At 38.0% G+C, this 12,332-nt stretch overlaps 1 protein-coding gene across 1 annotated transcript in view; it reads right to left on the bottom strand.

Annotated features, from left to right (window-relative positions):
* Nucleotides 1–12,332, bottom strand: part of SLC38A9 (solute carrier family 38 member 9) — a 52,038-nt gene that overhangs the window by 27,623 nt on the left and 12,083 nt on the right. The window contains 7 exon segments of the mRNA XM_032213655.1: nt 805–864; nt 4,505–4,537; nt 4,540–4,674; nt 6,522–6,615; nt 6,736–6,799; nt 6,934–7,055; nt 8,835–8,967. Of these exon segments, the coding sequence (XP_032069546.1) occupies nt 805–864; nt 4,505–4,537; nt 4,540–4,674; nt 6,522–6,615; nt 6,736–6,799; nt 6,934–7,055; nt 8,835–8,891 (565 nt within the window). The 5' untranslated portion in view covers nt 8,892–8,967.

Raw genomic sequence — 12,332 nt, 5'->3', positions numbered from 1 at the left:
TCTGTGCTAGGTGGCAAATTTCATGCCTTAAGATTTGCAGAAACCTATGGCACCATTGTCACAGGGACACGATGGCTCAGTGGCTAAGACACTGAGTTTGTTGATCAGAAAGGTCGGTAGTTCGGCACTTCGAATCCCTAGTGCCATGTAATGGAATAAGCTTCTGTTACTTGTCCCAGCTTCTGCCTACCTAGCAGTTCAAAAGCATACAAAAATGCAAGTAGAAAAATATGGACCACCTTTAGTGGGAAGCTGCGTTCCGTGCGCCTTCGGAGTTTAGTCACGGAGATGTCTTTGGACAGCGCTGGCTCTTCGCCTTTGAAATGGAGATTGAAATGACTAGCACATATGTGCGAAGGGAACTTTTACCTTTCCTTATGGCACCATTGTAATTCTCAAGCAAATGAAATATTCATTATTTAAGGAACAGCTGTATTTAAAACTCTCCACCTGGAAAGGTAGAAGTTGTACACATGCACTATTATCAGCATCTACTACCATGCTTGAGAATATGAGTCAATGAAACACTGTGTGGTCTTCACTTATTATGTATCTGAAAGTAAGAGAATATCATTTTATTGATTTAGTTATTGTTCAGGGATTATTTACTAAGATTATTCCTCTGTGTTTTCAACAGAATCTATGAAAAATGCAAACATGCAAGACTTACAATGATTTCCCATCCCAAAAGCCCATAATGTTGAAAAGAGGTATATTTATTGAGAATTTTGTTCTTAAGGTAAACCAGACTCCAACGTACTGGAACTTTGCAACAGTAAGAAACATTTCTTCCAGTTTGCTTACCTCTACTGCTTCCATTTGTACCAGGAACAATGTCTGTTACATTAATATCATGAATATAATCTAAAATAGAAAAATAAACTGACTTAAGGGCACAGAACAGTATTCAAAAAGAAGTATGTTTTAGAACATTCATAATATGTACTAAAACATCTATGTCGATGCTAGGAGTTGAAAATTGATGGCACATAAATAATCAGTTCAATCTATGACAGTGATGGCTAACCTTTTCTGTATCAAGTGTCAAAAGTGGGGGGGAGCGCAGGTTGGCCCTGTACGGGCGTTGCCATATCCATAATGCTATGTGTGCGACCCCACACGCATGCCAGTGTGCCCCCCGCACACGCACACATAGCATTATGGATATGGGCTCTGAAGGGCGAAAAATGGCCCGATTCCTGAACTTCTGGTTTTCCTGTAGGGCCGTTTTTCACACTCCGGAGACCAAGAAAGAAGTCTGAAGTCAGTTGGATCTGACAGGGCAACGCCTCGCATGCCCTAACAAATGGCTCCGCGTGCCACCTGTAGCACACATACCACAGGTTCGCCATCACGGACCTATGATATATTTTAACTTCCACTAAAAAGAGGACTTTTGAAATATGGTTAAGTTGATATTTTCTCATGAAACCTTAAAGGCATCGGAATAATAATGATGTGGAAAGGGAGTTATCCTTGACTTACAACCATTTATTTAGTGATCATTTGAAGTTACAATGACACTGAAAAAAATGACTTATGACAATTTTTTACACTTATAACTGTTACAGTATTCCCATGTTCATGCAATCAAAATTCAGACTGGCACCTGGCATGTATTTATGATTGCTGTAGTACTGTATCCCAAGGTCATGTGATCACCTTTTGTGACTTTTTGATAAGCAAAGTCAATGGGGAAGCCATTTTGGCCAAAATTAGGGAAAGCTCAAAATATTTTACAGGTAACATTTAATGCCTAAAAGCAAGCAAACTCTGATATAAATTTTATGAGTTTGGAAAAAAGAACGTATAAGAAAGAGGTTCATTGTATTATACGTATGGTCTGGTAAAGTTATTCCACATTATATCAAGACTCTGAAAAAATGGTCGATAATTGACCTATTTTTAAAGATAATAGAAATCACACATTGAAACATAGAAAGTTGATATACTCTTATTGTTTGCAATCAGACAGGTAGTTTCTGGAGAACAGGAAGAATCTGAGTATTTCCATATGGTAGAAAATATACTGGAAAACTGGTTAAATGGAAAAGTTAACCAATGGAGCAAAATATGATTTTTACTTCACTGGTTTCAACATATATCAACAATAAAGGCATAATGATTGTCTAGTAGACATTTCCAGACTTCTAGACAATATAATTAAAGGTTGTAAGTATTTTGTTTCTGCATATACTCCATAGCATTATTAATGCATATAAATAAAATGGGGAGTAAACCCATCTACAAGAAGAAGAAATAATTAGCCTGGTCTAGTTTATCTTTCCCACTGCAGTGTATATATTGCCATCTAGTGGCTAAATCGTTTTAAACAAGTAAATATGTCTTATTAATTCAATGCTTCCCAAACATTTTCCTTTATTACCCCAAAACTGCTTATTAGAAAGTCTTATCATATTTTGAGAGTCAATCCCAAGTCCCTTCATTCAGCACCATCACAACTTTGAGTGGTCATCGAACAAAAAGTCATAACTCAGGGAATATCTGCATTATAGAAACAATATCATTGAACCAGTGGCGAAATTCTATTTTTCCCATGCCTGTTCTGTGGGCATGGATTGGTGGTGTGTGGTGGGCGTGGCCTGGTGGGTGGGGTGTCATGTGATTGTGTGGGCATGGCCAACTTTTTTTTACTTTTTAAATAATTTTTTAAAGTTAAAAATGCTAAAAAAGTTTTTAAAAGTTCCAACAATCAGCTGTGTGACTATCAACCGTGCCTCACGATAGTCCGAACTTTTTTTTAGCATTTTTAAACTACCGGTTTGGGCAAACCAGTAGCATTTTTTTACTATTGGTTCGGGCGAACTGTCCCGAACCGATAGCATTTCACCCTGGCATTGAACAACTTTTATGTCATGTTAACAAATTTCCACTGGCAATGTCACCAATTTTGTCTAATATAGGAATACTTTGGGAGATATTCAATATATTTTGGTACATGTGGCAATACGGTAAGTCAATTTAAATGCTCCTATTGTGATGGGTAATGTCTTTGTGTCGTTACCCCCCAAAGTACCCACTTTTATCCAATTTTCGGTAATTATCCTGGCTTGGGAAACACTGCACTAATAAAATAAAATTATCTACTGGGCATCATTTATTTCTTATTGTTAATAGGCTTATTGCAACCAACTACTACTTCCTTCCAAGTAAATGTGTGTAAGGTCAGAAAACAATAGTAGGATACATGATAGGATAGAAAGTAAGTTATTTATCTACTCAACCATGAGTAAGTATCTACAAATCTCAAAAGCAGTTTTAAAATGAAAAAGTCCTTGTTTGCAAAATATTTAACTCAGTACTAGGATGACAAGATGCAAGAGGCTTTTCCTGGAATGGCTGGTAATTCAGGCCACCACCTGCACACACAAAATACTGTTACTTCTGTTAATTTAGGAGTTTTCTAAAAATTACTTGGTGTCAACTCTTCGGTTTATAAAAAAAAATTCCTAAAGAAATGTTTACATACATTGGGTCTTTAGTTACAGTTAGTGCTCAACTTACAACAATTTGTTTAGTGACCACTTGAACTTACAACAGCAATAAAAAGTGACTTATGACCATTTTTCACACTTACAACCATTGATACCTCCCATGTGATTTACTGCACATTCAGATGCTGGACAACTGGTTCATATTTGTGATAGTTGCTGTGTCCCCGGGATCATGTGATATCTCTTGCAACCTTCTGACAAGCAAAATCAATGGGGAAGCCAGATTTACTTAACAACCAAGTTACTAATAAGTGCAGTGATTCTTTTAACAAATGTGGCAAGAAAAGTTGTAAAATGGGGCAAAACTCACCTAACAAATTTTTCACTTAACAACATAAATTCTGCTGAGCTCAATTGTGGTCGTAAGTCGAGGACTACCTGTATGTACTTAGGACAATTTGCAAAAAGAATCGTACATCTAGTTTTAGATTCAACAACCAACCCCATGTTTCAATTTTAAACAACAAAATTTAGAAGCATGTCAAATGAAGGACAGCAGTTTCCTTAGAATCTATCAGATCTACTGTTCTCTCAACTTGGCACTGTGACGGTAGGAAAGAATTCTTGCTCTGAAGTTTGCGTCATATTTTTTGGCACATTGGAGCTAATGGGAAGAAAATGGTGAAAGAACAGTGTCTATAAAGAATGAGTTGCTTCAGAATCTCTTCTATCATGATTTTGACCCTTCATCATCTTTCTCCCTGCACTCTGAAACTCTACCTATAATTTTAAAACCTATCTTGATGACTTCATTTTTATGCCCCAGGAAAGTTAACTGACAATATATATTCTTATATTAGAATAGATTTTATCTTCTCTAAAATCCCTAGGCATATGTGCATTTATTATTAAATTACATTCTTATTTAACATTTGGAGAAGCTGAAGTTTTTTTAAACTAATGCAATCCGAAGGGCCCCCTTGTATCTATTTATTAACTAGAAATACTATGTCCCACATGAAAGCAATTAACAGAAGATGTATACTTACTATAAATACACTTTCCAGTATTGAAAAGGAATTGGTCATTAGCACCCAGTAAACCACCATGGCTCCAATAAGGGACACCAGTGAAAATAAAAGGCTAGACCATTGACCAAAAGATCCAAAGTAATATTTGCAAACATCTGGGAATTCCCAAGTTGAGGTATCTACTGAAGCTGAAAAGAAGAAAAACAAGATATTGATTTAATTCTGTGCTACCGTATTTTTCAGAGTATAAGACGCACCGGAGTATATACAGTACCGTATATACTCGAGTATAGGCCGACCCGAATATAAGCCGAGGCACCTAATTTTACCACAAAAAAACTGGAAAAGTTATTGACTCGAGTATAAGCCTAGGGTGGGAAATGCAGCAGCTACCGGTAAATTTCAAAAATAAAATAGATACCAATAATGTTTTTGAATATTTATTTCAAAGAAAAACAGTAAACTAGCGGTGTATTCAATGAAATACTTCACTCACCTCATGATGCTGATGTCCCGCTGTGATGATGATGTCCCGTGCAGCCGCGGGAGCGATGTCCCGCCTCCTATGACACACGGCACAGTGATTCCTATCATTGGATCACTGTACCAGAGGAGGTGGGACATCGCTATGTGGCTGCTTGCCATAACAAGGAGGAGGTGGGACATCGTTGCAGAGCGGCAGGAGGGGGAGGAAGGGGAATCGTAAGACAGCCCTGCATTACATTAGAACGTGAGGGGGGGGATGGTGCGGTGCGCGCTGCGCGGCAAACTGACACAGAGGGAGGGGAAACTCACAGGGGCACTGGGCCATTCACGAGTGTCACCCAGCGGCATGGCCCCGCCCCTTTTTCTCCTCCATTTTGGGCAAATTTTTCACTGACTCGAGTATAAGCCGAGGCGGCTTTTTTCAGCCCAAAAAGTGGGCTGAAAAACTAGGCTTATACTCGAGTATATACAGTATGTGTTTATGTATGTATTTATAGATACATTTATAGATTTGAGAACCATCAAATATTTGACTTGTATATCTATCTATCTATCTATCTATCTATCTATCTATCTATCTATCATCTATCTATCTATCATGACTTATTTAACATTTAGAAAAGCTGAGGTTTTTTTTGAACTAATGCAATCCCAAGGCCCCTCTTGTATCTATTTATTAACTATAAATACTCTGTCCCACATGCAAGCAATTAAAATAAAAATGTATACTTACTATAAATACACTTTCCAGTATTGAAAGGGAAATTAGTCATTAGCAGACCCAGTAAACCACCATGGCTCCAATAAGGGACACCAGTGAAAATAAAAGGCTAGACCACCAAAACTTCAGCTTCTCTAAATGTTAAATAAATCATATAATTTATATACATAGGAATACCAGTCAAATATTTGATGGCTCTCCAATCTACAAAATGTACATAAGGGACTAATTTAACATTTGGAGTTGTACATCCTGCCAAGTTTGAGATAGTCAAGTTCAGAGGTGGTATTCAGCAGGTTCTGACCAGTTCTGGAGAACCGGTAGCAGAAATTTTGAGTAGTTCAGAGAACCGGTAAATACCACCTCTGACTGGCTCTCCCCCATTTATTCTCTGCCTCCAGAGTCCCAGCTGATCGGGAAGGAATGGGGATTTTGCAGTAACCTTCCCCTGGAGTGGAGAGGAAATGGAGATTTTACAGTATCCTCCCCCTGCCACGCCCACCAAGCCACGCCCACAGAACTGTTAGTAAAAAAAATTTAAATCCCATCACTGGTCAAATATATAATCTGATAAAATCAGAAATGATGTAGGAATTGCTCATTAAGAAGTTCAGGAACATTTCACTTATTATTGGGAGACAAACTGTTCATTGCTACTTCCCTTTTCATATATTATTTTTGGAAAGACCTGTGTATTCTAAAATACGCAGAGAAGAAGATAGTCCTGTGGTCAGTAAAACTGCACATCACTGAATCATGTTCTTAAGTGTACCAGGAGGCTCACACCTACTTTCATGAAACATATATATTTACTAAAGTGGTACTTACGTATCATTGACCTGGATTTCACAACTCTGTAGCAACAATAAAGAGTCAGCATGCCCATCAGCGGAATAATACAGATTCCAGTAGTAAATCCAGCCTGTTTGAAAATTAAACATTTAACTAAATGCTTATGCAAATTGTGGCATTAATGCAAACTCTTATGCCACAATTTACCAGACAAAATTTGTCCTAAAATAGAGACACAAAATTGTGTTACCTGTTTTATTCCCCAGGGAATACTTAATATAGATGTACCCATCATTGTATTCCAGATCATGAATCTAAGTCAGGGGGAAAACACAAAGAACAACCATAAGAAAACTTGCACGATATCTGAGGCTAATTCCAATATTTAGACTGCATTTCAAAATAGAATACTTTAGATAAATAAATGCAAGCAGAACACTTCACATACATTGTTACTATACTGGAATTTTTGCCAGAACCATCAGTAGAGCTATCAATTTTGCAAGCGGTGCCCAAAGGACTATACACATAGATTTCTTCTGGAGCAGGAAGAACATGATCAGGAGCCACCTAACAAAAGAGAGGAACCCATGACATTAGTTCAGACTAAATCTTTAACATTTCTTCACAAGTCTAGATATGGGAAGTTGGGTTATAGTCATTCTGACAATTTTCAGACCTACTGCTACTTTTTTGACTCATAAAAAGGAGTCCATCCAGGCTCAGATTAAATCCTACTTTCTTTTCGCTTTGTTTGACACAGAAAGAAATTGGTCTATTTATCTCACTCCAGAAATTTGTCAGTTCATCTAACTCCAATGGGACTGCCCCACTTGCGCAGGCACAGGGGAGATACTGCAAACCCTGTTGGCCAAGGAATTCTGCCTGGTGGGGTTCAGGAGAGGAGCCTTTACTGTTATGGCTCCCCTCCTTTGGAACATTGTAAGCCTCGAGTTGAGATTTCTCTCCCCCCCCCTCTTGGCCTTCAAAAGGGCCTTGAAACATGGCTCTGCCAAATGGTCTGGTACCCTGATGGGACACGTCATATTGGAGATCTTTAATGAACTGGAGAAGAGTCTACCTCCACCCCAGAGGTGACATTCAGCAGGTTCTGATCTGTTCTGGAGAACCAGTAGCAGAAACTTTGAGTAGTTCAAAGAACCGGTAAATACCACCACTGACTGGCCATCTATTCCTGCCCCATTTATTCCCTGCCTCTCGAGTCCCAGCTGATTGGGGGAATGGAGATTTTACAGTATCCTTCCCTGCTACACCCACCAAGCCACGCCCACAGAACCAGTAGTAAAAAAATTTGAATCCCACCACTGCTCCACCCATTTTGTTTTTGCTTCCTTCCTTAGACATCATTGTTAATTTTACTGTTAATATTATCATTTTAATACTTTGCATTGTTATTTTATCTTGCTGTAAACCTCTTGGAGTCAACTGATGGTGAGATGGGAAGCATATAGATTTAATAAATAAATAAATAAATAAATTTAGACTAAATATAAAATTACTCAGTCCTGGCTCAGATTAAAACTGGTAGACCTCAATTGCCATTAAGACTAAATATAAAAATTACTCAGTCCTGGCTCAGATTAAATACTGGTAGACCTCAATTCACAACAGTTCATTTAAGTAACCATTCAAAGATACAACAGCATTGACAGTTACGATCTTTGCAGCATCCCCATGATCATGTGATCAAAGTTCAGATGCTTGGCAAACTAGTTCATATTCATGACCTTTGCCTGTGTCCCAGGATCATGTGATCAACTTTTGCAACTTTCTGACAAGCAAAGTCAACAGGGAAGCCAGATTCACTTAACATCCAGGTTACTAACTTAACTGCAGTGATTCACTGCACTTAACAACTGCGGCAAGAAAAGTTGTAAAAGGGGACAAAACTCACTTAACAACAGAAATGGAGCAATAAGTCAAGGAGTACCGGTACTTTTTCTTTTGTCTGACACAGAAATTGGTCTGTTCAACTTTACGTTGAAAGGATTTGCTCTGCTTTGAAATCGGCTTCTCATATGTTATTACTAATGAAATATGAAATTATTTATGAAGTCACCTTTAGTAATTTTATGTAGAGAAATATGCAGATTCTCATACATCTACTTTTTTTATAATCCATTTTTTGACAAACACAATCAGACATTACATCTTTCTTTCCAATATACAAATTGATTTTAAAAAAAACAAGCTGAAAGGACCACTCTTAGGCCATGCAGAAAAATCAGATTATATCTGATAGAGTATTCCTAGTAGAGATTAAGTAATTGAGAAAGCATCCAGGTCTGTCATGGCTTTTCTAGCTAATATAGTTCAACTTTTATTCACCAATGCTCTGTCAGAAGGCGAAGTGAGTCTGTTGTAGTAGTGAATCCGCTTGTTCATTGCTGAAGCTTCATCTGTTACTCTCTGTGCATCATCGCTGACCCTGACAATGTTTGTTGGTTCTACGTGGAATGGCCTAAAATAAAATAAAAAATTGAATACTGTTTAAGTCAGGATTAATAAGGGGTCAGTCTATTACTGCAAATTGTAACAAACAGCTATCCTAAAAAGAATTTTTATGCATTTATATCTTTAAAATGACAAGCACATTAAGTTACTGAAGTTCATTATATTTTAAAAAACAAGCATGTTCCCAGATATCTCAATCACATAAAGGTCCATAGATAATTATTTTAGAAGGTTCAGATGTTATTTGTGTAAGCTTTCTCATATACAGTTGTCAGGCACGGCACACTGTCCTTTTTTCATGATCTTAAAACCCAATAGCCTCATTCCAAAATATAATAAAGATCTCTGCAAAATGCATTACACCAGGGCAGGGGTAAAATGAAATTTTTTTGCCCACCAGTTATGTGGGCGTGGCTTGGTGGTGGTGAGTGTCATGTGACTGGGTGGGCTTGGCCAACTTTTCCCCACTTTTTAAAGCATTTTTTCCTGCTGGTTCTGGCGATTAGGCAGGAAAAAAATGCTTTAAAAAGTGGGTGGGGGGAAAGCTTCCAACGATCGTGCGGCTCACAGCTGATCCGCACGATCATCAGAAGCTCTTTTTTTCACTTTTTAAAGCACTTTTTTCCTGCCTATTCGCCCAAACCAGCAGGAAAAAAATGCTTTAAAAAGCAGCGGGGGGGGGGGGGGAGGGAAGCTTCCCATGATTGCACCGCTCACAGCTGAGCCGCACGATCCTTGGAAGCTTTTTTCGCTACCAGTTCGCAGAACCAGGGACAATCATCCCTACCGGTTCGGCCGAACAGGAGGATTTCAGTCTTGCACCAGGGATGTTAAAACACGGCCAGATGCGTCACGCGCTGGCCACGCCCCCCTGGTTTAGCAAAGGGGGGGGAGTTGTGATATGTCATGTGATAACATGACGCCATGAGTTTGACACCCCTGCATTGCACTGTCAGGATTGACCACCATAGTAGTACTGACACAATGCTCTGAATTCCAAACCAGGCCAATGTTTCTCAACTGTGGCAGTTTGAAGATGTGCAGACTTAAACTCTCAGAATTCTAAGAATTCTTGAACACATATGTTCAACCTGCCAAAGCTGAGAAACACTGAATCAGGCAATCATTTTTATAAATGGATTGCACATGGTTAGAAGATGAGCGTGAGACAGAAAAATCAGTTAATCATATCAAATAACTATGAGCAAGTAAGTCCTACAAGCCAAAGAATCTTGTAAAGTTGGACTCTCAGTTAACGTTATATTTTTGGCAGCCTAATTAAAAAGGCTCAATTGCTCTGGATTATTTGCGTGAATCTACCCACCATCTATTATGACAGAACAAGAGCAAAATAAAAATGACACTCTTGTGTTGGCCACAGAACATACAGTTCAGTGTCTCTCTGGCTGACCAAAATACCATTAAGGTTATCCCTGGAGCAACAAATAATATACATATATGGTCTGTGTTTGAGGAAATGGAACAATCTACGTTAACATTTTGAACATGACGGATTAAATGTCATTCCAAAAATATTATCTTAAAATTCTTCCAATATAAGGTAATGCAAATTGTTTACCCCAAACAGCCTTATACAGTTTGCCACTGATTTCATAGCATAACCTCTCCAAGTAGGGCTCACTTTACAAATACAAGAACAATCATGCCTAAAATGATGTCAGCTGAGACACAGATTTCCTAGAATATGGCCAACTCCAGCCTACTTTCAAGATTCCTATGCTTCTTTTGTGCTTCTCTTCTGTAGCTAACTCTTCTGTAATTTCACACCTGTGAATGTCTAACTTGATTAATCACATCTGAAGCATAGAGTGATGTCAAAGCCCTCCTATGCAGTTTGGGGCTTGCAAAGGGTTTTTTGGGCATTTGCAAATCATCCTCTGATGCTGTAGCAATGATTCAGGAAATATACATGTGCAAACTTGCACTTAATTTGGCTTTACAATAAGTTTCAGGGCTTTGGATGCCTTAGATTTCCGTAACTTTTAACTGCTAAAAGCTGAGTAAGTTTTAAGAAATCTTCCTTGTGTATGCAGAAAATTAGATGACTTTGAAACAAAAATACGTGTAATCAATTTCTAAGAGGATAGTTATAATGCTGATTTCCTTAAATTATGATAGAATAACAGAGTTGGAAGAGACCTTGGAGGTCTTCTAGTCCAACCCCCTGCTTAGGCAAATGATTATCCATCATCTTCTTAAAAACTTCCAGTGTTGGAGCATTCACAACTTCTGGAGGTAAGTTGTTCCATTGATTAATTGTTCTAAGTGTCAGGAAATTTCTCCTTAGTTTTAAGTTGCTTCTCTCCTTGATTAGTTTCCACACATTAGTTCTTGTTCTACCCTCAGGTACTTTGGAAAATAATTTGATTCCCCCTTCTTTGTGGCAACCCCTGATATATCGGAACACTGCTGTCATGTCTCCCCTAGTCCTTCTTTTCATTAAATTAGACATACCCAGTTCTTGCAACTGTTCTCCATATGTTTAGCCTCCTATCCCCTAATCATATTTGTTGCTCTTCTTTGCACTCTTTCTAGAGTCTCAACATCTTTTTATATCGTGGCGACCAGAACTGAATGTAGTATTCCAAGTGTGGCCTTACCAAGGCCATTATAAAGTGGTATAAAATTATATTTTCATATAGAAAGTCTCTGGGAACTACAGTCTCAAGTCCTTAGACAGGCCCCATTTTGGGGAAGGCAGTAATTCTCTGGTTCTCCTGCCACAACCACTGTGTCACAAAAAACTCATAAATCATGGTTTGGAAGACTACAGTAGCTGGCTTCATTCAGCCCAAAGCAAACCTACCACATTGTGGTTTAGAATATTGCATGAAACAGCACATGTTGCACTCAATGTGCAGGTGTTATTAAGCTATAATGTTGCTTGTTTGGTTTATGATTTAGCTGTTTTATGAAGTAGCTATTGTGATTAGTAAATTTTACAGGTAAACATTTCATATAAACTCAGCTATTGGCTGTGTCTGCACAATATGCTTGGAAATTGTTACAACAGCAAAAAGCCATATTAGGTTATACTCCCTTCCTGCATATTAATGTATTCTCCAATCAAGATGTTAGGTTTATCATAATAATTGAATTCTAGCTATTTTTTAGATTCATTTATTATAAGTTATATCTTAGGACTGTGGAGGGTACAGTATTGAGTTGAAGATAGGTAGCTATTTGCTGTATCAATGAAACAGAAAGCTCAGATTGCATTTAACTTCAATTCAACATCACAGTCTGCCTTATAAACATAGCAAATGGGATTTATTTAACAAATTGTTTTTAAAACTCTGGCTCAGGTTAAACAGAGAACCCAATCATTCGCTGAGTATGCATAAAACAATA

This window comes from Thamnophis elegans, chromosome 3 (assembly GCF_009769535.1).
Source record: "Thamnophis elegans isolate rThaEle1 chromosome 3, rThaEle1.pri, whole genome shotgun sequence".
Lineage (NCBI taxonomy): Eukaryota > Metazoa > Chordata > Lepidosauria > Squamata > Colubridae > Thamnophis > Thamnophis elegans.
The sequence above is the reverse complement of the archived record's forward strand: the minus strand, read 5'-3'. Positions and strand labels throughout refer to the sequence as shown.